We start from the raw sequence: 25,769 nt of genomic DNA, 5'->3' as shown, positions 1-25,769 counted from the left end.
TGCTTTTTCTGTCTTTCCAGTCCAAATGAATATCCTTCATAATTTTCAACAGTCTTTTCCACTGAACATTGTCAAAAGCTTTCTCCAGGTCTACAAAAGCTATATATGTATTTCTGTTAAGCTCTAGTCTTCTCTCCAAGATGGTTGTAAGTGCTATAATAGAAACATAACTTTCATTGTTAAAGTTTTAAGTTAATCTTTGACATAGTAGATAGACTCATTCTACCCAGCACCTTCTTTCACCTCTTTCTGCTCCACGGAAACTTCGTAACAGTTATTATTATTGTTATTATTTTTCTTATATAAATCCCGTTTTGTGGCTTTCTTTTCTGAACTTTGCCGCCGTTCATTGCATTCTTGTGGGATGTTGCCTTTGCCTTGCTGATAAGATAACGGCTTCTTATTTTTTGGTGCATTGTTGCCATCTGCATCGTTTGTTATGCAGTATGCTTCTGTCGGTGTGTAGTATGTTGAATTCAGTCACCGTAATTCATTTAACTTGAGTTTTCCGTATTTAAGTATTTAATTTTTCTGCTCTTCTGTTAAAATTATGTTTGTTTCTGTGTTTTAAATTCATTACATCGATTCTTGTTTTGACTTTTGTTTATATACTTTAATGTTATTTATTCTTGGTTCTCGCTCCTGCGCGTGTTTTACCTTTTATGATTTCTTGCGGATACCCTGCTGTACTCACTAAGGTCCCCCTCTGGTAAAAAATACCAAGTACTTCCTAAGTTTTGTATAACTAGATTGCTAACTAATATTGTGTAAATTAATTGAGTAAAATGTAGGGACGACCGTACCCAGAAATTGTGAACATGATGCGCAACAAACTTCTGTAAATATTAATAATTCTAAAATTTTCAATTCCGAGTTCAGAAGGTACCAAAATTTTGATGTTCGATTTAATTTCCAGCTTTTGTTTCTCTGATATTTAGCCTTCTGTTAGTCTGATTTATTTTATTGTGTCTGAAGACATATCATTTTAAAAGTGAGGTTGTTCAAGAAGTTCTTCTGTTGTTGTTTGAGTCATCAGTCCATAGACTGGTTTGATGCAGCCCTCCATGCCACCCTATCCTGTGATAACCTTTTCATTTCTACGTAACTATTGCATCATACATCTGCTCAAATCTGCTGAAGTTCTTCTACCTTTCTAAAAAGCATTCATTTCTTTTCTGTTATCAATGTAAAATTCAACTTTTTAATATTCTTCTCCATCCACTGTTAAATTATTTTTATTTACATTAAATGTCTGTCCTTAACTATGAAGGTGACTTTTGTTATTTTAATTGAAGTGTTCTACCATTTTGCCCACATTTCATCGCTTCCCTGTCCTATTCATTGTGTTTTGGTCGAGGCTTACCTGAAGTTGTTGGCGTGATGGATGGATGACCAGACAATGTTACCTAGCAACCGTGCAGGTTGTGATATAAGGTATGGATGGATGACCAGACAATGTTACCTAGCAACCGTGCAGGTTGTGACGTAAGGTATGGATGGATGACCAGACAATGTTACCTAGCAACCGTGCAGGTTGTGATGTAAGGTATGGATGGATGACCAGACAATGTTACCTAGCAACCGTGCAGGCTGTGATATAAGGTATGGATGGATGACCAGACAATGTTACCTAGCAACCGTGCAGGTTGTGATGTAATGTATGGATGGATGACCAGACAATGTTACCTAGCAACCGTGCAGGTTGTGATATAAGGTATGGATGGATGACCAGACAATGTTACCTAGCAACCGTGCAGGTTGTGATGTAAGGTATGGATGGATGACCAGACAATGTTACCTAGCAACCGTGCAGGTTGTGATGTAAGGTATGGATGGATGACCAGACAATGTTACCTAGCAACCGTGCAGGCTGTGATATAAGGTATGGATGGATGACCAGACAATGTTACCTAGCAACCGTGCAGGTTGTGATGTAATGTATGGATGGATGACCAGACAATGTTACTTAGCAACCGTGCAGGTTGTGATATAAGGTATGGATGGATGACCAGACAATGTTACCTAGCAACCGTGCAGGTTGTGATATAAGGTATGGATGGATGACCAGACAATGTTACCTAGCAACCGTGCAAGTTGTGATGTAAGGTATGGATGGATGACCAGACAATGTTACCTAGCAACCGTGCAGGTTGTGATGTAATGTATGGATGGATGACCAGACAATGTTACCTAGCAACCGTGCAGGCTGTGATGTAAGGTATGGATGGATGACCAGACAATGTTACCTAGCAACCGTGCAGGCTATGATGTAAGGTATGGATGGATGACCAGACAATGTTACCTAGCAACCGTGCAGGCGGTGATGTAAAGTTTTTGCCGGTTTTTGTGGTAAATATAACACGTCATTTTCATGGGAAATTCATTTTTTGTTTATTCAAAATATTGGCCATCTGCTTCTACTCACTTCGCCCATCTTTCAGGTAAGTTATGAATACTATGCCGGAAAAACTGCTTGTCTTTCGCGGCAAACCATTCATCGAGCCATTTTCCAACCTCCTCGAAATTGCTGAAGTGCTGCTCTGCGAGCGCGTGCCCCATTGATGCGAAGAGGTGATAGTAGGATGGTGCCAGGTCGGGGCAGTACGGAGGTGGGGAAGGATGTTCCATCCAAGGTGTCTTTGACTGGTTTTGCTGTGTCGTGTACCGTAACAAAATCACTTTGTCATGTTTTCTGGCGCATTCCGGTCTTCTTTCGATCAATGTGTGATTTAAATTAATATCTTTGGTGAAAGCGTTGAGTTTGAAGTGGGCCATCATCCAGTAACGCTTGCAATTGTGGTTTACGAGAGCCCGCACTGTCTTTCACATTGAAATCAGCACGGATAAATTGTCCCACACGTTCTAATCGAAGGAGCGGGTTTACCATATGTTTCTACCAGCAAACGATGACATTCCGCAGCCTTTTTATTTTGAATAAATAAGAAAAGCAATGCGTGCAGCAAATGATCTTTCTCAGGCACAAACGTTGACATGATCACTGAACGATACAACACAGACGCTAGTGTTTGGCGGACTCAACTTGTGTGTGTTGGTAGGTTAATGCCAGACGAACAAACTGACATATGTGTCAAATTGACACGCTGCGTAATGTTCGCTGGCGCCATCTCTTAGTGAAACCGGAAAAGACTTATGCATACACCTGGTATCAACCGAATACTGGATAGTGACCTCGGGTATGGTGCGCATTCGTATCCCTGAAGTATCACTATAAAATTTGTCACAAATGGAACATAGATTTACATATTTCAACAGAGCGTTTTATTGTTGATACAGAACAAGTATAAAAGTGGACACTAACCAATGGAACCTTCATATGGTTATTTCTTGGGTTCGTAATGTTGAGTACGCGCTGCCTCTTCTCCCCAAAATTAATGCGAGTAAGAACCATTCCTCGGCAGTTTCCGTGAATGTGGGAAGTAACTTATAGATCTGGATGATCAGGGCATTAATATTTGGGAAAACATGGGCTGTTCCTAAACAAAAATTAACACAAATGTTTGTATAGAAGAAAGGGTCTCAAGAGAGTCTTCGAAGGATAGTGCCAGAAGTGTCAACAACAACAACAAAAAGACCAAGAAAGCTACTGTATTTATGGCCTTCTAGAGGAATGGGAATAAAGTTTATTACTGCACGTTTGTTTTCTCCGTATTTGTATTAATGCATAATAATTATTTGTCGGGTACATTGACGAGTAAAACACTGGAGCTTTGACCGCGTAGATCGCACTTCAAACTTACTTCTCCTAAAATTACATAGACCTGACTTACGAGTTATGATGCGATTACAGGTTTTGGTGATCTCGGCTGTAATATTAATACAACATTTGTAAATATTTCATTATTACGAAAGGTACAGACGTATCATGTCCTTGCATTACACGGGTCGGACCGAGCAAACAGTTCGCCTCTTTGTGTGACGTCACAGGAGGTACAGTACGGCCTGTACATTACGAAGGCAGTGCTTAATGGTATCAAATGTGATTTTCAACGCCCTGTTTGACATGGATTCAGTCCGTTTTGACTATTTTGTTTCTCATACCACGGAGCTTTCTACCTACGTACGCCTTTGCTGGCCGGACCTAGTGTTTACAGTGCACTATGTCTTCTGGTGTGGGCTAGAGTAATTTTGTTACTTTCATAGATCTGCCTCTGTCTTATCCTTGGCTTTGACAAGATGAAAGTGACTGAGGTATGAGCGATGCTAGTAATGCAGCCAGTCCCTGCATTTAGGAGAGTCGCCCAGGGGCAGATTCCCTATCTGATATTTTCCTAGCCTTTTCTTGAATGGTTTTACAGAAATTGGAAATATTGAACATTTCCCTTGGTAAGTTATTCCAATATCCAACATCCCTTCCTATTTGCCCCAATTTGCCCTTTTGAATTCTAACTTTATTTTCATATTGTGATCTTTCCTACTTTTAAAGACGCCCCTCAAACTTATTCGTCTAACGTCATTCCACGCCACATCTCCGTTGACAGCTCTGAATATACCACTTGGTCGATCAGCTCGTTTCCTTTCTCCCAAGTCTTCCCACGTTGCAACATTTTTGTAACGCTACTCTTTTGTCGGAAATCACCCAGAACAAATCGAGCTGCTTTTCTTGGGATTTTTTCCATTTCTTGAATCAAGTAATCCTGGTGAGGGTCCCATACACTGGAACCATACTCTAGTTGGGGTCTTACCAGAGACTTATATGCCTTCTCCTTTACATCTTTACTACAACCCCTAAACACCCTCATAACCATGTGCAGAGATCTGTACCCCTTATTTACAATCCCATTTATGTGATTACCGCAATGAAGATCTTTCCTTATATTAACACCTAGGTACTTACATATGGAACTTTCACCCCATCAACGCAGTAATTAAAACTGAGAGGACTTTTCCTACTTGTGAAACTCACAACCTGACTTTTAACCCCATTTATCATCATACCGACCGCCTCGTGGTGTAGGTGTAGCGTGCCTGCCTTTTACCCGGAAGCCCCGGGTTCTATTCCCGGGCCAGGTCAGGGATTTTTACCTGGACCTGAGGGCTGATTCGAGGTCCATTCAGCCTACGTGATTAGAATTGAGGAGCTATCTGACGGTGAGTTAGCGGCCCCGGTCTCGAAAGCCAAGAATAACGGCCGAGAGGATTCGTCGTGCTCACCACACGATACTCGTAATCTTCAGGCCTTCGGGCTGAGCAGCGGTCGCTTGGTAGGCCAAGGCCCTTCAAGAGCTGTAGTGCCATGGGGGGGGGGTTATCATCATACCATTGCCTACTGCACATCTCACAACATTCTCGAGGTCATTTTGCAGTTGCTCACAATCTTTTAACTTATTTGTTACTCTGTACAAAATAACATCATCTGCAAAAATCCTTATCTCTGATTCCACTTCTTTACTCATATCATTTATATATATATAAGAAAACATAAAGTTTCATTATACTCCCTTAAGGAATTCCTCTCTTATTTATTACAGGGTCTGATAAAGATTTGCCTACTCTAATTCTCTGAGTTCTGTTTGCTAGTAATATAGCCACCCAGTCAGTCACTCTTTTGTCTAGTCCACTTGAACTCATTTTTGCCAATAGTCTTCCATGATCTACCCTATCAAATGCCTTAGACAGGTCACTCGCGATACAGTCCATTTGACCTCCTGAATTAGGACATGCGTAGGATTTAATTATTTATACATGTAATATGTAAATACTCCTTCGACTGCACTCACGGAAACACACAAGGGCTTGTTTAGGAATACAGAATAAACAATAAACGAACTGTACGATTGTATTACGTAAACAGGTACATTGCTGTGGCTTTGCTTGAGCTTCACTCGGCATGTCACCATCTAGTCTTTACGTCACGAGCTATTAGAAGTGAGCTGCTCTCGGCTCTTCCCACACTCATGCCGTCGCTCTCTCATTGTCCACTCACTCCTTAAGATGTCGCCACAAAAAGTTATCTTCAGGATCTGTTGAAATGAACACTGTTACGTTAAGGAAAAGAGAATAAATTCAAATATCAATGGAAATGCATATATGGAAATGGATAAATAAATTACATCTAGAACGAAAGTGTTATAAAGATTTTAACTCGAAAGTTAGTAAAGCAATTCTAGATAAACGAATGAAGAATTATTTAACAGGTTATTATTTAAAGACTGAAATTAGACATATAATCAAGATGTGAAATGGACTGCTGTGAAAGGGCTTGATCTTTCATTTATGCACTACTTCTTTAGCTTTAGCATTCCTGCCTGAACTTTTACGGCTAGATTTGTTTTTTCTCATTTAAAAAACATTGTATCATCACAATAAAACACTCGTCAATAACGATATCGACACATTCCTTTCATACATGAATCAGTTAATGAACATTTAAGAGCTGGACAATTTTCCTCTTGACTTGAAGCCTACTAACAGAAAGAAAATCTATAAATTTAGCCTCAAAAACATTCAAATTTCTCTATAACCAAGACCTTGCCATTACATTAGGGTGAAGCAAAATTCGCATCATCACTTTGTTTCAACAAAATATGTACAAGTCACCCATATTTTCTTCAGTGCGTGACAACGCATTACGGTATTCCAAATGGGGTAACTTGGAACACAACCAGCCACACAGATATGCATATGTATTTTCCTGAATTAAATCAAAACCCATAGATAGCACTTACAACAGCACATCCATATTGAAGGTTAACTGCTGCACTACACATTAAAATATACTTATTATATTTTAAGTCAGTTAAAATATGGGTCGCGCAGGTTAAAAGTTTAGGAAGTACTATAAAAATCTCGTATCAGTTGAAGAATATATATGCAAAGACAATATTTACTTACATTTTCTTGTCACGAGGGAACGGAAGATCGCGAATCTTTCTGCACTTAATAGTATTATTGCAGTGAAACGCAGCACATGTTGAGAGGAGATATAAAGGAATAACACACCCAACTTACTGCAAATGATTTTATGAGGTACTCACCAGAGAGCAGCAGTTTCTCCTGCCTGTCATTCTCACGCTGGGTTCTGAACCTCGTTTCCATGGAGCGGTGAGTCTCAAGGAACGCCTTTCTCTGCCCTCTGTCGGTCAGATACTTGGTGTACATACCAGCGAAGTTCACCGCTATATACAAGAGTGCGTTGGTGACCAGCTGTCGGGCGGGGAAGGCCGTGCCCTGGAACAAGGAGACGTGATCCATTTACTAACCAGTACGTATGGTCACGACAAACATAATTATATACAGGGTGCACAAAATAAAACTGGGGAGGGAAATATTTATAAGACTGACGCGCAGTTGATTCTTGTTAATGAACAGGAGAACTGCCCATCACGGGAAATGCTGGAAACCGTAATTTCGATGCACCAATCGATTGCTGTCGCATGTCTGAGTGCACGGATCTCCCGCATGCTCTGTCCCGAGTACGGCGCAGTGTCATTACGTGTGAGTGAGTGAGAGGAGCAGACGTGTAGAGTGGTGCTCACGATGGAACAGCGCGTGCTCATTGTCCAGTGTTATGTGTGCAACTGTTTGTGCAAAACCTCCAGCAGAATCTGCAATGCAAAACTTAGTGGAAAAATGGCGTCAAACGGGCTCGGTAGCAATTAAAAACCACATCCAACCGAAAAGTGTGCGAACACCAGAAAACATTGCCTGGAACGACATTTCAACGCCGTTTAGCTGTGCAAGTGAGAATTAAGAAATCGTCGTGTCGAAACATTATCAAGAAGGACCTGCATCTGTATCCTTACAAATTTACTGGCGTGTCCAGTCGAACCTTCACTTGTTGAGTTCTGCCGGTGGTTTCTGAGTGAAATGGAGTCAGAGCTTTACATTTCACCAGATGAGGCCATTTCCAACATCTTCTGTGAAGTTCATTGATAAAGTCCGGACTTTCATGCATTAATAGGTTAGAATGCAAAGTTAGTGAAGCGAGCAGCAAGTATAGTCTACCTTCACAACGATTATGCTATGAGGATTGCATAAACATTAGGGGTACAGCCCATCAGAACCCCTACAATTTATGTTACCCTTGCTACATTATGAAAGAGCGGGTGGCCGACACTTTCTACTAACCAAATTATTTTGCAATCTAACCTGATACTGTATAAAAATCCGGGCTTTATTCATTAAGAATGGTCAATCCCGTGTCAGTTTTATTTTTTTCAACTTAATACAACGGGCTGTTGAAATGTATGGTTCCGTTAGTTGTGTTCAAACGCGAAATTAGTTACTGAATACGGAAGCGTCCGCAGAAATTTGGACTTTCCTCCCAAGGCAAGGGACATGGACATCCCTCCGAATGTTGCCACACAATTTTTTTGTATGTTTAATAAATGATTCTATTTTTAATTTTATTTTTGTTTCTGTGTGTTTCTTCTTTATTTCTTGACAGAGATTGCAAATGACATTAATGTCGGAGAAACCACAATTTAAATAAGTTTTCTCTGCTCAGGCTATTATAAAGAAAACAAAAATCACATGTTTGAATCATTTCATTGTTGTGAAATGTGTACTCAACGCATGATATTCTCATGAAAACGGTTTAATTTTCTTTTCATAACTTCTAACTTTGTCTCTTTATTTTTTGAACAACGTAACTCTGGTTTCCTGCGCATTAATTGTAATATTTTATTGGACAAAACACAGCCTTGTTCTTTGTTTACGGATGATCTGAGACTCACCCTGTTGGAGAGTTTAACGCTGGATATGACGATGTGCACCGTAGCTGTGGTACATCCCAGGATCATACACCAGCGAAGAGGAAGTGGCAACATCGCGTACGTAACGAACACGATGAAAAGAACGTACCACACCAGATATTCAGGGTCGGAGAAACCAACTCCTCCACCACCGAAACCTGTAAAGAAACGATAGAATTTTAGAAGAATACAAGAGATTTATTGACATGATATGTTTTGGAATTTTGTTCTATGAAAGAAAGAACTGTATGTGATCTTCATGTTTCGCCAACACTCTGCTGTGCGTCTTCAGAACAGAAAATCTACCGACAAAGATAATGGATTTCTTCCTCCTACATCAACAAGAATCTGACGTTTCGTCTCCAAGTTGATTCATTTTTAGTATACCTACACATCCTTGAACCACCTCTGAAAATTTGTCGACACACTTCACTTTCACCCTTTACCTACGACTTGCTTTTTAACTTCTTTGTCCCTTTCATTACTCACAATGGCATTCTAAATAAATGATGCAAAGAGATAAAATGAGGGTATTAGTGTATTAGTTTCAAACGCAGAAAATCCCTGGGGAATATGTAACAAGAAGGAACAGGATCAGAGAGGGTGAAAAGGATAAGGACTACCTACCTTGAGACCATGCTAGTGTGCAATAAAAGAAACATAGCAACAGACGCAAAGCTCAGGCACTGCAATAAAACAGCGAGGAACGCGGCCGAGACGATGACATTAGGAAGGCATGGGTCAGAGCAACTGGAGAGAGAAGAAATTTACTCGGACAAACAAGAGGAGGTGAAAGATGAGAACGAAGATCAAGGGACGAACTGTACCGAAACATGAGGATAATCTCCGAAGAAATAAGACTGGACATGTGATCAGGATGGACATGGATAGTATGGGAGACAGCTGGTAGGACGAAAGGAATGACGGGAACTAAGTGGGTTGTCTGTTGCTGGACATGTGATCAGGATGGACATGGATAGTATGGGAGACAACGGATAGGACGAGAGGAAAGACGGGAACTAAGTGGGTTGTCTGTTGCTGGATATGTGATCAGGATGGACATGGATAGTAAGAGAGACAGCTGGTAGGACGAAAGGAATGACGGGAACTAAGTGGGTTGTCTGTTGCTGGATATGTGATCAGGATGGACATGGATAGTAAGAGAGACAGCTGGTAGGACGAAAGGAATGACGGGAACTAAGTGGGTTGTCTGTTGCTGGATATGTGATCAGGATGGACATGGATAGTAAGAGGGACAACGGGCAGAACGAGAGGAAAGACGGGAACTAAGTGGGTTGTCTGTTGCTGGATATGTGATCAGGATGGACATGGATAGTATGGGAGACAACGGATATGAAGAGAGGAAAGACGGGGACTAAGTGGGTTGTCTGGACTGAGATGGGATCAAGGTGGAAGGGAAAGAAAACTGGGGAAATAAACACACACCAACAAATATGCCAGAGCTCAATGACAGAGAAATGTACAGGAGTAGGATAGAGGAGGAGACAGGAGGACACTGATAATATCAGATGAAGAGCAGGTGAGAAGGAGAGAGAGAGGATGAAGAGATTTGGGAGGAGAAGAAGGAAGCGCATGACAAAGCTGCCCATGGTCGCACAGAGGCTGTAAAAGAAAGAAGAAGAAGTGTTCAAAAATGTCCTCCCTTTATTTCCGGGTGGGATGAAAAGAGTCACAGATGTGGAGGTGATTCATCGGATGAAAAAAGCAAAAAGAACTGTTACTTATTAAAAAGTCCGCCTCTGTGCTGTAGAAGTTAGTGTGATTAGTTGCCATCCCTGGAGGCCCGGATTCGGTTCCCTCCTCAGCCATCGTCGAAGTGATTTTCTGCGGTTTTCCAATTTTCCTCCAGGCAAATGTCGAGATGGTACCTAACTTAAGGCCACGGTCACTTTCTTCCCTCTTCCTTGCCTGTATCTTCCAATCTACCCATCCCCCCACAAGGCGCCTGCTCAGCATAGCAGGTGAGGCCGCCTGGGCGAGGTACTACTCTTCCTCTCCAGTCGTATCCCAAACCCCAACCGAAGTGTCACGTTCCAGCACACTGCCCTTGAGGCGATAGAGGTGGAATCCCTCGCTGACTGCGGCGAAAAGCCAACCCTGGAGAGTAAACAGATTAAGAAAGAAAGAAAGATACTGGGGCCAAAAAGGGAAGGTGAAAGATGAGAACGACGATCAAATGTACCGAAACATCACGATCTTCTAAGGAATACAACTCAAAAGAGGAGGATTTTCTTGACAAGTGATTAGAATGGACATTGAGAGAATGAGTATGGGAGACAACGACTAGGATGAGGGGAAAGTAGATTGTCGAACTGAGATGGGGACCAAGGTGGGACTGAGAACTGGAGAAATACATATACACCAGAAGTCATGGCACAGAAAGGTACAGGAATAGGATAGAGAAACACCAGTGGCGAAGACAAGAGAAGAGGATAGTGAACATATCAGCTGAAGGATGGGAGAGGAGAGAGAAGATCATGAGGTTATGGAACGGGAAGAAGAAAACCCAAAACAATGCAAAGCTGCCCGTGGGCCTACAGAGGCCCTAACGAAGGAAAAAGAAGAAGAATAAGGAGAAAGGGTATGCTAGCTATTATTACCTTGTGCGTTAAGAAGTAGCCAGGTACAGATGGCAGCCCACTGAAGATAGTTGTTGGCGAAACATCTCCACCATCCTAGAGCACAGACCACAATGTTGGCTGCCATGGAGCAAGTGGTCCAGGCCACATCTTCTGGCAGTGCCGGTGGACTCTGTTCCTTCTTGACGCCCCACACCCAGACACAGGCCAGGACCGCCTTCAGCAGCATGTCGACCACGTTCACAATGATGAGAGACTTCTGACGCTGCCTGTGCGAGTACCGCTGGTAGGCGAGCTCCAGGTGAGACTCTCGGAAACTGTTGGTGAGTGAGGGGCAGTAGATACCGCGGTACACGATGCCTCTCTTGAACACCAGCCCGGTACACGTCGACTGCTGGTCATCTCCTTCACCTGCAAACAGAACAACCATGATATTAACAGAGGAGCACTAGATACTACGCTACACAATACCTTTCCTCAACAGCAGATCTGTACCTGTTGACTGCTGGTCATCTCCTTCACCTGCAAACAGAACAACCATGATATTAACAGAGGAGCACTAGACACTACGCTACACAATACCTTTCCTCAACAGCAGATCTGTACCTGTTGACTGTTGGCCATCCCCTTTGCCTATAAACAGGCCATAACAGAACAACCATGATATTAACAGAGGAGCACTAGACACTACGCTACACAATACCTTTCCTCAACAGCAGACCTGTACCTGTTGACTGTTGGCCATCCCCTTTGCCTATTAACAGGTTATAACAGAACAACCTATTTTTAACGTTTCGACAATTATTCCATCTTCACCTGATGCTTTTATGTTATCTTGTTTACAGCTTGTTTGACCAGTTTCCTTTATTTTCTGTCAACTTTGGAATTCCACTAATGTGATGAACAGTGTATATCTACCTATGGAGTGATACGGTTTCTTGGCGTCAACAAAGAAGATAACTGTGTGTTTGGTTTGTGATTATGTCGGATGGTTTCTTAGCTTCACGATTTGTTATGTACAGGATCTTCCTTTTCGGAATCCTACCTGATTACCTCCAATTACGTGGTAAGTTTGCTTTTATAATCTATTATAGATATGGCTTTAGAGAATATGTTATAGATCATTGATAGAAGAGAAATTCCTATGTAGTTACTAACGTCTGGTATGTTCCTTTTATTGAATTGGGTGAATTAATGGACGTTTCTAATTCTCCGTGATTCTATCACAATCGGTATGCCAGATGTGCTATAACAATTTCTTCAATACTTTGCGCAATATTGACTGCACCTATTTTTAACATTTCTACAATTATTCCATCTTAATCTGATCCTTTGTTGTCTTTTAGTTATCCGATTATTTCTTTGACTGCTTCTAATGTGAGAGTTCTGAGTTTGGATTCTGTGTGGGTTTTCTGAAGATTACATCTTCTTTGGTTGCTTCGCAGCTTAAAAGGTCGCTGACATAATTTGCAATGTGTTCACAGTTTTCCTTATTAGTTTCCAGAGTCCAATACGGTGCCCAATAATTATCATTTTTCTTTGAAAATTCCGTAGTAGTTCCCTGCATTTGTTTCCTTCCTTCGGTTTCTGAGAGTCAAATTTCACTAGAGTAAGGTTTTTTTTGGCAGTAATAGCTGAGAATGCAAACTTAATTAAGCGAGTAACACGTATGTCTACCTGCACAACGGTTATGCCATGAGATTTGCATACACATAATGTGTACAGGCTGTAAGAACCCCTGAAATTTATGTTACTCTTAAACATTATGGAAGAGCGGGTTGGATGTCACAGGCTAAAAATCCGGACTATAGTTTTAATCATATTTTCGTATTTTTTATCTGACGATTTTTGCGGTATGTTTCTGGATCTTGATTAATTCAAGTCAAGTTTGATTAGATTTATTGGAATCTGAATTTTGCCGGGCTCTATAATTTTTGCTATGGTCTTGTCGCAGGTGTCATTCTACTGTGTTTGCATTTCGTTGGGGGTGGGGGGTTTTGGCGATGTTTTGGGAGGCGTTGAAGTGTGTCTCTTTGAGTTGTTGCCGGTTGGAAGGACATTGGTTGGGGATATTCGTAAGGAAAGTGTCTGAGTTTCTAAAAGGAAATTCCAGGTCAATTCTTGGGATGAATTTTGAGTTTGTGCCTGTTGGGATGAAAATTTACTTTGGTAAGATATAGGTGGAGATTGGAGTCAATGATTCAGTTGTTTTACACTGATAACAATGTTAATGTTTTTACGTCCCACTAACTACTTTAATGGTTTTCAGAGACCCGAGGTTCCGAAATTTTATCCCGCAGGAGCTCTTGAAGGTGCCAATAAATCTACCCAGTCTTGCTGAGCTGAGCTAGTGAGCAGACGTGCGTGGTAACGGTGGGGAAGTCCAGGAAAAGCAATATGGGCGTAACAGTGCAGCAGTATAGGAGTGTGATAGGGCGATGGCACAACCGGGTCAAGTGGATCAAGACGGAGTGTAAATCAGGATTTAATAAAGAAATAGGACTGACGGAACTGTTGATGGCGGCAGCTATAGTGGCTACTCTATTAGTCATCGGAGGCGTCGAGACGAACCCAGGCCCATTGACATGGGAGGACATTGAGAAAATCAAGGAAGTTGTCTGCGATGCTTCTCAGGCTGACCAGACCAAAGAAATGTTCGAAGCATAGTTCCAACAAATCAACGATATGAAGGAAAGCATAACCAAAGATCTAACAGAAATAAAGGCGAAGATAAGAGAAGACAAGGAAGAAAGAGCTATAATAAATCAGAGGATACAGGAGCTAGAAGAACAAGTACAGGTACTTCAATGGCGAGATAGCAAAAGAACGGAGGAGGAGAAAAGAAGAAATATTATTATTTACGGACTGGATGAAACGGAAGGAGAATCTAAGATGGAATTGATGAGCTCAGTCCTTAAGCTAATGGGAGAGAAATTAGGCATTGAGTGTACCGAAAGGGAGATAGATGATGTGTATAGGATGGGAAAGAATAGAGGAAGAAGACCTGTTAGAATTTTGTTTCCCCATTAATGGCAAGCCGAATTTTGAATAGTGCGAGGAACTTGAAGGGCAGCAGAATTTGGATAAAAAGGAATATGGACAGAAACAGCCTCCAAGAGCAAAGAGTTCTACAATTCCATTTACGACAAGCAAGAAAATCGAATCTACGGGCATTTACAAGAGGAAACTGCTTGCATGTGATGGGCGAGAACGTGGACGGTCAGTGATCTGGGTGATATGTTTAAGGAACGAAGTAAGCAGTTTGGGTCATCAGCGGAGGTGCATGGTGAAGGAGTGATGACACAAGGGATTCCAGAGTATACGTGCGGTGCTGGGGTTGATAACCCCGGACAGGTGATGCAAGAGCCTACGTCGGATCTTCCAGCAGAGTTAAATAACAGTGGGAGGAACGACGAGGGGAGCCGGATGTCAACAGCGGCGCCGCGTGGAGGAGCTGAGGATACTTCCAGGCGTAGGTCAGTGAGTCTAAAATACTTTTTTCAGAAGAAGGGGATGGGTTCAGGTAGTAGATTAAAAATCACAGAACTATCTGAGAAGGACGTTATTTGCTCTCCGGAGGGAAGTATAATGGAAGTGGAAAGATCTAGAATAACTAGAAATAAGTCCGGGAGTTTAGAACATAGAAGTAAAAAATAACTAGGGTTAAAGGTATCATGTGTTAATATTGAAGGAGTATGGAGCAAAATAAGTAACGAAGACTTTAAAGAGCTACTGGAAGAAATGGACATCCTTGGGCTTGTAGAAACTTGGGCTAATTACAAGAAAGACTTAAAGATAGAAGTGTGTATCGTATGGAGTCAACATGGATCAAGGAGATCCAATAGAGGAAGGATATCGGGCGGAATTTCTGTGGTTATCAAAAACAACTTAAAAGATAGAATACAGCTCTTAGAATCTGAGTTTAAGGAATTAATCTGGATAAGAATATTAGATAGGGTCAATTGCAGGAATGAGATATGTATAGCTTTTATATATAATCCACCTTTGAGCTCTCCATTTGCGCAGAATGATTTTTTTGAGAATTTAGCGACAGAAATTAGACGAATGAGAAGTACGTATGATCAGGTAAGCATTATTATTATGGGCGATCTTAACGCGAGGATAGGGGACAAGAAACCAGTTTATAATCAACTTGAGGACGGGGTATTACTAGTTAATAGAAATAGCCAGGATAAAGAATGTAACAGAAATGGAGAAAAACTACTAGAGTTATGCGCGGTAGAGGAGCTTTATATATTGAAAGGGTGGTGGTTTGGAGATGAGAGTGGAAAACTAACCTATATAGTAGAAAATGGGGGCAGTACAATTGACCTAGTTGTATGCTGTAGGGATAGTTTGCAAATTATCAAAGAGATAAGCATTAAGGATTGGGCAGAGGCAAATCATATGCCAGTATCTATAAAATTAATTATTCAAGAGATAGGAGCGCAAGAGATCATTTACGATAGCGTACAGGAGAGGAAAATAGCTAGGTATCGTTGGAGAGAAGAATTAGGAAATGAATTCAGAGAGTACTTCAATGGAGAAAATTTTGAGATTTGGAAAATAGGTATTGTAAAATTGATAGAAGAGAATAGAGTGGAGGAAGCCCTAACCAGGATAGAAAATTTAATAGGAATGGCAGGAAAAGGTATGAGGCAAAATCTAAGTAAAACGCAAATAAGAGGTGGATGGTATAATACAGAATGTGTAAAGAAAAAGTCACAAGTTATGAAGGCACTTAGGAGATACAGGGTGGATGGTGTTCAAGTAGCTAGAAACGAATTTTGTAAAAAAAAGGAAAGAATACAGAGAATTGTTAAGAAAGACGAAGTTGGAATGGTAACAAAAGATGGCTGCAGACATAAATAAATTAAGAAAGACGAAGTTGGAATGGTAACAAAAGATGGCTGCAGACATAAATAAAAAGTGCAAGGACAATGACAGTAGGAAAGTATGGGATAAAATAAATCAAATAACCAAGAAGAAGTCGGGCTCTGGGGGGACCAATATAAGTTATAGTACATGGGTCCAGTATTTCGAGAAATTATTGAATAAAGAAGACAAATGGAGAGCTCAGCATGAGGGGATTACTGTTTCGAGGGGTTTGAGTGTCACTCTGCCTGAATTAGATGAGGCTATTTCGACTCATGAAATAAGGAACCTGTTACAACGAGCCAAAAAGGGAAAATCAGGAGCTATTTCAGGTATCACATATGAATTTTGGAAAGAGGTGGGAGAACGAAGCGGCATGTTGGAAATTTTGACAAGGATATTCAATAAAATATTCGAGAAAGGGATATTTCCAAAAGCTTGGAAAGAGGGGATTATACGCCCTATATACAAAAATAAAGGGGATAGATTAAATCCAGGAAACTATAGGGGAATTACCTTATTAGATACATTGGGGAAAGTATATACGGGTATACTAGCAAGTAGACTAAGGAACATTCAATCCTCTCGAAATTTCAAAGTGGCTTCAGAAGAGGGAGAACAACACCAGATAATGTTTTTATTGTGAGAACTCTTATTGACAAATATGTAAAGAAAAAACGTGGAAAGCTCTATATTACATCAATAGATTTAGAAAAAGCATTCGATACTGTGAACAGGGGGGCAGTCCTTACTAGACTGAGACAAGTAGGAGTGTCATGTAAAATGATAAGGGCTATAGAAAAGATATATGCTGAAGTAAAGTGTACTGTGAGATTCAAAGAAGGAGTAGTAGTAGGAGATATTATTTCTAAAATGGGTTTGAAACAGGGATGTAAATTGTCACCGATTTTATTTCTATTCTTCATTAACGATATACTAGAATTTGAAGTTGAGGAAAGATTAGCACTGCCGTGTTTAGAAAACCAGGATATTCCTGGTCTTGTCTTTGCTGACGACATACTCCTGTTCACACTAACGCCAGTTGCAATGCAAAAAAGTATTGATGGTATCGAGAAGTACTGTAAAGAGTGGAATATGAAAATTAACACACAGAAAACTAGAGTAATGGTGTGCAAAAACGAGAACAAATTAGCAAAAAAGGAAAAATGGTATCTTGAAGGAGTAAATCTGGAAGTAGTTATCAAGTTAGAATATTTAGGAATTATCATATCAGGAAATGGAAATTGGTCTGAACACGTCAAGAGAGCAAAACTGATTGGTACAGCAGCCCTAGCTAGTATAAGAATATTAGATAACAGGATGCCTAATATTGATTTTAGGGTACAAAGAAATGTATACAACGCTGTGATTAAATCTAAAATGATATTCGGTTCAGAAGTATGGGGCACAGAAAAGGAAATAGTAATGCTCGACTCAGTCACTAGTAGATTTATTAAAATAATTACAGGCTTACCAATATGTACAGCGAATAGTGGAGCAAGATTAATGTGTAATGACATTAATATAAAAGTGGATATAATTAAGAGATTAATAAAATATTGGTTTAGGTTAAAAAGGGGAGGAGGGGGATAAATTCTAGATATAGCTTACCGACACCAAATGAAGTATCAGGATGGGTACTGGGCGGGCAATTTAAGAAAATACTAGAAGGAATTGGGATGGGGAACAATTGGGACAACGATTTAGAAGAAAGAAAAGTCTGTGGGAGAGTGGCACAGAGGGTAGCAGATATAGAAATACAAAGGCTAAGAGCCGAGGGTAATAATAGGAGAACTCTGGAGGAATTCATGAATATATACCCAGGTATGAAAATAATACATGATAAATTAACCAAAAGAGAATACAGGGGAATGATATGGTGGTTGATGGGAGTTTATAAAAATAAGGCATTTACAGAAGTTGCAAATACATGTTTATTGTGTGAAAAGGAGTTAGGAAATGCACATTTCTTGAGACAGTGTGAAAGTACAAGAGCATTACGGGTTAAATACTTGGAAGCGGAAGAGATAAATAAAATGGAAAGAGAATCTGAGTATTATACTCTTGTCAAATTAATAAACAGGGAATGGAGAAGGCCAGGGAAACTATCAAAATTATTCACAGTTATCAAAAGCTTGTGGGAGAAAAAAATGAAATAGTGCATGAGGGAAGGGGTACATGCTGCTGAAAAAAAAATGAAACAGCGAAATCAGCACGAGTACACATGGTTTAAAGGATATTATGGGACACTTAAGCTACACGTACAGGAATGCATGCTAGTATATCAGGATGAACCAAGTCTCGGCTCTCCTACTTCGGACGATCGAAGTTGGAAGAGGGAGACTCCAAATCGACCAGTTACCCGTACACTGAATAAGAAGTTTAAAATTGATTATAGTCAGTAGAAGAAAACATACGGAAAGTAGTTATCTCTGAAGTATCATCTCTGTATGGGTTAATAATAAAGAAGTTTTGTAATCATGTATGTACATAAAACAACTTTGATTCACAGATATGGAACATTAGAGAGTTTAACTCACTAATAACTAAGGGCGACAATAATTATAAGTTTAGTATTATTTTCGTTTTTTATATCTGTTCAGTTTTGTTCCCTTGTTCCTTAGGTATTGTATATTTCTAATTAGTAGATTCAGTTCATTGATATGTAAGCCGTACCGTATTACTTCTAATGAGGCTGTTTGTTGTTTGTCTGCCTGTTTATTTTACTTTGGTTTTGTTTTAGTTTGTTTTTGTTAGTTTGTTTGTTTTTGGCTGCTGACGTACAGTAGAGTTGGAAGAGGGGGATAGGCCTGACCTATCTCAAGCTAAAGTGTTGATTCGGTACGTCTGCACATGTAAAGTAGAGTAAAGTAGTGAATAGTGTTAGGTTAGAGGAAGTAAGTTGTCAATGAGACAGTGAAAGATGAGCCGAGTTATGGAATCGGTCTCGGCAGTGAAATACAGGTGTGACAGCCTATATGTAGAGCTAGGCAATCCGCACACATGTGGGTTGTTACAGGAAGGAGTGGTGAGGAAATAACATTGACAGCTTAAAGGGTCTATGAGGTATCGGTTTCCGAGCCTCATGAGACATGTCTGGTCGTGACATCCCAGGGAAGGGTGGTAGCAGTTCCTCACCAGGGGTGATGTCGCGGCCAGACAGATTTAGGATAGATTCATGTAGTAAAGTAGTTAGTTTAGTTAGGTGGTGTGTTGCATGTGGAGCTGGCGATCCGCCCATGTGCAAGATGATACAAAGTAGATTTAGAAGTAGTTAAGTAGTAAGTAGTTAGTGTCTAGCTATAAATAGTCTGTGAGTGTTTATTTTGAGACAATAATTTACGATACCCTCATTTGTTGGACATGTATATTTGTGTGTGGGGACTTTATCTGCAAATATCGGCTATTGGTTGTATTGCCGTTAAATTATATGCCTGAAACTGTGGCGATTTAAAATGCATCTTCTTGCCATTGTTACGTCGGTTGCTTCGAAATTCTGATTGGCTCAATAAGCAAATTTTTGACTTGAGCGTGCGCAGTGTCGATGTTCAACTGAACGACGCGCGGCTTGACTGCACTGAACGCCAGTCTGTTACCAGCAGCTCGCCAAGATGAACGCTTCTGGAGAAGTGTAGCGTATAAGACGCAATTGAGTTTTGGTAGAATGGAGTGCAATACTCCTGGCTGATAGCCGTGTCACCAGGGCATTTGCCCTAGTTGTAGTGTACTTTGAGTTTTAATGTATTTCCAACCTACGGTTCTTTTATTTTAACGGAATACGAATATCTGAGTGAGTGTGCCTTTTTGCAAGATGACCTAACAACGTAAGCTATGCGATTATATTAAATTGGATACCCAAGGATGTAAGTACAGTATCTACTTAGTGGTTTCAAAACTGTTCTACTGCCGGATTATTTGGAAAAGAAGTATCTGTGTGACATTAATTTTGTGAAGTATTTCGGCAACACCATTTGAATCGTATCTGCCAACCTAGTACCGGTAATTTGAAATTAGGCCTACAGTTTATGGATATGTCGACCACCGTTTATTTATTAAATTAAGCTGGAATTACTTCTTCGTCGGACATTTTAATGATATAAATTGTATTTGCTAAATATTCAAATGTAACTTAACGTGATTTTGGTAAAGTTCTATATTCAAATTATTATCATGGAGTAATTCTGGGACGTGGCAGATGCACGGGCGAAAGGCCAATTATTCCATCTCCTCATTTAATTGTGATTATCGTTATGATACTGTTTTCTGTTTCCTAATATTTTTATTATTATTATTTTGTTGGTGCATTTCCTTCTACTTTTCTTGGTTCATATTTGTGATATCTATTGCACTGTTATCAGTGTTTTGAAAGACGTTATGTGCTTGTATTGTTTTCGTGATGGATCTTTGTTTAATTGCTTAATGGGATGGTTGGTTTCCGGTCTCGTCCGGGCATAACCGTCTTCCAGGGCCTCCTAAAATTAATATTTAATAACCGGCGTTTATATTCCCTATTTATTTTTGGTTGGAGGTAATCTTAAATTATAATTATATATTTAATATTGTGGTTGCTCGAAGCTGAAATTTGTTCCAATTATTCCCTAAAGATACTTTTGCCCTCCTCAGATTATTCGCGTCCGTGTTTTCTTTGTTTCTTTCATTATTGCGTGTCGTATTTTTATCTTATCTCAGGTACGCTAATTTTGTGGGGGCCTTGCCTATTGTCTCTTGTAGTGAGATGTTGGCTTCGGTTTTGGGAAGCTGGATGCTTCGTGTGTACGATTGTTTGTTTTCTGTGGAATTTTAAGAGTTTCCATTTTGTAAATTGTAAACTATTTGAGTCATATTTTTATTCGAGTTCGTGCCTGTTCTCTTGTGTTATTTAAATTATTTTCGTGTAAAATATTTGGTTGGCTATCGTTCTCTTAAATTTTGAAGGTGCTTCCGAGTTTCTAAATGATTGATATCCTTGTGTACAAATCCTGGGAACAAATTTCAGTGGAATGAGATTGTTTTCTACCTACTTAGAAAGATAAGCTGGCCAGTTACATGATTAATATTTAATACAGAGATCCGTTTTAAGATTTGTTATTGAGTGAATTCTGATGCGAGCTGCAGACTCCGCTCATTTCTTGGTACTGTAAGATTTACTCTAGTGTGCGGTCTGAGTGAGTTTTCATGATATTAATTATTATTATTGTTTAAAAATAAGGGACATTCATCTCCTCTTTTATGAATTAAAAATATTTTTTTCTTTTTAGGGTGTAAGTTCTTCGACGTACTTATTTATTACAGCATAAGAATTATTTTTCATTGTTATCTGAGTGTACACTCACTATTTTATTATTAAAAATAGTTCTTTCAATGTATAATTCAGAGAGATTATTTAATTTTCAATTAATTGTTCTTGATTTTGTTCACCTTTTAACATATTTCAGAAAGTTATAATTTTCATTAATTTTATTTTTGGTTTCCTGAACTTTAAGTAAAGTTTACATATTGAAATTTAATTTTGCTTTCATTTAGTAGTTAGTCCTCTTCCCTTATTTTCCGTGCCCTCCACGCTGGTTTTGTTAATGCTGCTGCTACTCGATGGTAAGTATTTTACTTCTTGCGCTCATTTGGTGATATTTATGGGTTTTAATTATCTTTCTTCTTTTATCTTTGTCGGGTTGCATATTTTATTGGAACATTGTAACTGGGCGAAAGCCTGTTATGTTCAGTTCAATAAATCTACGGACCTGACACCAGGCCGACGTATTTGAGCACCTTCAAATACCACCGTACTGAGCCAGTTGCCACGTTGGGGTCAGAAGACCAGCGTCTCAACCGTCTGAGCCACTCAGCCCTGCTTTATTATTATTATTATTATTATTATTATTATTATTATTATTATTTTCATAAGGTTGTGCCCAAATAAGCAGAGCGATTGAACTTATTTCGCAGATGAATTTGCTTCTTTCTCTTCCGTGAATCTCTTCACTCTCTCGCTGTGTTTTTTCTTTCTGTTTATCCGTCCATGCAGTGGTGGTTCTCATCCTGTGTTGTTTACCAATGTTCTATCCAACGGCCGTAGACGTGTTGAAACGCCGGACCCCGTGAGATCTCCGAAGTTAAGCAACACTGGGCGTGGTCAAGATTTGGATGGGTTGCCACGCATTGTTGGTGGGGGCTAAGGGAATGGAGGAGCGGAAAGGAACTGGTCACCCTACCGTACGTAAACTCCGGCTCAGGCACAACTCTGCGGAGGTTCGGACCTACCTTAGGGCAGAATACACCCTTACCTTACCTACCAACGTTCTAAAGCTAGGCCCGTCCCGTATAATTTCACCTCTTGTGCTGATTTCCTGAAGGTCTTTTTCGATTTCGATTATCCAATTATTCTCGACTTTTAATGAGGAGGCATAAGTAAATTTCCTTTTAGTAAGACTTTAACTGTCCATTATTTGAATATGATCACAAAATTTAAGTCGTCTTTTTCTAATAGTATCTGATATTTCCTCAGAATGCTTGTATATTTCAAGAGACCCCCTTTTCATTCCCACCCCTATGGATACTGGGCCAAAGATTTTCCTGAGCATTTTTCTTGTCAGCCTGCAGTAGCTGTTGGGTAGATTGAGTAGCCGGTTCGAAGCCCGGATAAAGGAGAGGGTAAAAGAGAAGCCAGAAAATATGTGGAGAAAACCTCAAAGCTATAGATTAAAATCGATCTTTCCGCTATCTTCAACTTACTAGCATAATTGATTCAACAGTAATAGACGATAAAAAGACGATAAAATAGTAGCAGTGGCTACGGTCGACAACCATTCCTCTCCATGTGTTTGCTCCATCATCTCTCTCCAGCAAGTCCCCAGGAACTTGTGACATTTCAATATCCGATTGGAACACTACGCCAGCTACTCTAGAATGACATATAAGGTGACAGTTGGGGAATGAAGGGATACAACTGAAGGCGACTCATGATGGTATTTAGAAAGAAAAGAAAGAAAGAAAGAAAGAAAGCAAGAAAGAAAGAAAGAAAGAAAGAAAGAAAGAAAGAAAGAAAGAAAAAACGTACGTACAGAGCTTCATCAGTAGACTAATGCAAACTAATTTGGTCATTGGAAGTGTAGACCAGCCCGCTCTTCCTTAATGCAGCGGGAGTAACATAAATTCCAGTGGTTCTAATGGACCGTACCCCTAATGTTTAGGCAAAACTCGTAGCATAATTGTTGTGCAGGCTAGTGTGTGGTTGTTACTCTCTTCAATAACTTTGCATTCTAACCTATTAACCGCTTAAAATTCGGTCTGTACTCATCACCTTCAGATTAGATGAGCCAAGAGGGATACTAGAGTAAACGGAAGAAAGGATGTATCACTTTCTTTTTTCTTTATTGAATACTAGCGACCAGCCCCGTACGGATGCAATTTCGGATTTATGGTGATAGGACTTAGAATATTTCCTAGTTGAATAGCTTAGCGGCGTTGACGGACAAGCTGTCGACTTATCGCCTAGCCATCCAGTGCAAAACACCTGTGTTGTCGCGAATCAATGCGATGGGGAACAAAGGAAAAAGGAGAGAGGTAGGAGGATGGAAACATAAAGGAGTGTGAATGAAATAAATACGAGAATAATGGGAAGAAAAGAGGATAGATGGACAAAGGAAGGCTGGATGAAAAATAATATCAGTGAATGAAGCGAACAAGCTTGTAGTTTACCGTGACAGGACCTGAAAGTGAAGCAGTTGCAGGCCTTAGAATATTTGCTAGTAGACGACAATAGTTGCAGGACTTAGACTATTCCCTAGTAGACGATAATAGTTACAGGACTTAGAATATTACTTAGTAGACGACAATATTTGCTTTTACTTCTGATACATGAACTGTAAGCAGCTCAGTCTAATGTTTATTCAAGGTCCTTCAGGTGGGCAGCCGGTTATCATTCATACACATTGCAATGTAAAGTGGATTTTTATCTTAAGATAATCGAAGTTAATAAACAATTTATTTTGATAAGGACTACAAGATTAAAAGTCATAGCAAAAGAGACATATAAGAGTAATTCCACCGCATATTTTACTTCTTTTCTTCTTCTTACTGGCCTCTTTCCCATTTCGTTCTGGTCAGCATGCGTGTGAATTTGACGCAGTTTCACGTCTATATGCCCATCCTGATTCTGATGTAATGACCACAGAGTGTTTCTCTGGTTTATGTGTAGATGGAGTTATGTAATGAGATGAACACGAAACACTCAGTCCCAGAGCTATAGGAATTAACGACACACAGTCAACCCAGCCAGGAATCAAACCCGGCGCCCTATTCACCAAAGGTTACTATAATGAACATTTAATGAAGGAGTGAGATAATTTAAAAAAAACTATGTTAAAAGTTAAAAATCAAGAATTGCTGAAAGCTGAAACGTTGCCATTAACGTTCGCTATTCCTACAATACGTACACTGCTCACAGATGAGTGAATCAATACAATGGGGAACAAAGAGAAAAGAAGAGAGGAAGGAGGATGAGGCAATAAAGGAAAGCAGAAGAGAATAATGGGAAGAAGCAATGACGAATTGACAGAGAAATGATGGATGAAACAGGAGTATCGGTGAATAAAGCGAAGAAGCTTGTAGTTTATTGTGACAGGGCATGCAGTTTTACGTGGATTACTGACCATTTCAAAACTCCCGTATGTATCGGCCGAAATTCTAACCCCCACCGCCTCACGGCCCTATGGCAGATGGAAGGGAGGCCGCAGGAAAAAAGAAAGAAATGAGAAAGAGAAGGGAATAAAGGGGACAGAGAAGAAATTGAGGGAAAAGGAAATAAATGAGCAGAAGAAAATGAGAGAGGAAAGAAAGAGACACAGGAAGGAATGAAGAAAGAAGGAAAAAAAGAAGAATGGATGAGAACATGAAGGAACGAAGGGAGGAAGAAGTAAAAGGTAGGAAGGAAGGAAGGAAGGAAGGAAGGAAGGAAAAAAGGAGAAATGAAGAAAGAGCCAAAGGAATGAAGGAAGAAAGCGACATAGAAACAATGAGACGAAAGAAGAAAGGAAGGAAGGAAGGAAGGAAGGAAGGAAGGAAGGAAGGAAGGAAGGAAGGAAGGAAGGAAGGAAGGAAATGTTTCAATATTCACCTCACTGTTTGGAGAATGTATTACAGAAGACGCGCCAGCTGTCTCCTCCTCGAGCTCATAAACTCGTAGCGAAGCTTATAGCAGGAAGTAACGACGTAAAAATTCCTGCCTCCTAATTTCTGGTGCCCTAGATTCGTTGTTTTCATTCCGCAGTGGTAGTAATGCGAAAGAATCTTGATGGTTGTAATAGCATCGAGACAAATTTTTACCAGATTAAAGTAGAAGATAAACGTGGAATCTCGAACTCGATTGCTCTCAGCTGCCAGAACGTGCGTCGGCGTAGCTATTGCTCCAAGAACAACATCGCGCCAGTCAGTCAAGTAATAACACCGACTAGAAATTAAAGCACACAAACGTCATATAACATTCAAATATCTGGATAAGAAATCATTTTATTAGCCTGCTAAATGTATGTCCCATCGAATTTGAACCATCTGGTACGCTACCACTGGGTTCCTGCTACCCTAT

General features: G+C 40.0%; 1 protein-coding gene across 1 annotated transcript in view; it reads right to left on the bottom strand.

The window, feature by feature from the left end:
* LOC136885238 (adenylyl cyclase 78C) overlaps nt 1-25,769 on the bottom strand; it is a 1,041,122-nt gene that overhangs the window by 297,291 nt on the left and 718,062 nt on the right. Inside the window, exons 5-7 of the mRNA XM_067157709.2 lie at nt 11,336-11,725; nt 8,697-8,872; nt 6,996-7,188 (exon numbers count right to left, since the gene is read on the bottom strand). Of these exons, the coding sequence (XP_067013810.2) occupies nt 6,996-7,188; nt 8,697-8,872; nt 11,336-11,725 (759 nt within the window). The remainder of the gene's footprint in view (nt 1-6,995; nt 7,189-8,696; nt 8,873-11,335; nt 11,726-25,769) is intronic.

Source organism: Anabrus simplex, chromosome 14 (genome assembly GCF_040414725.1).
Source record: "Anabrus simplex isolate iqAnaSimp1 chromosome 14, ASM4041472v1, whole genome shotgun sequence".
NCBI lineage: Eukaryota > Metazoa > Arthropoda > Insecta > Orthoptera > Tettigoniidae > Anabrus > Anabrus simplex.
Note: the sequence above shows the minus strand (reverse complement) of the source record. Positions and strands in the feature narration are given on the sequence as shown.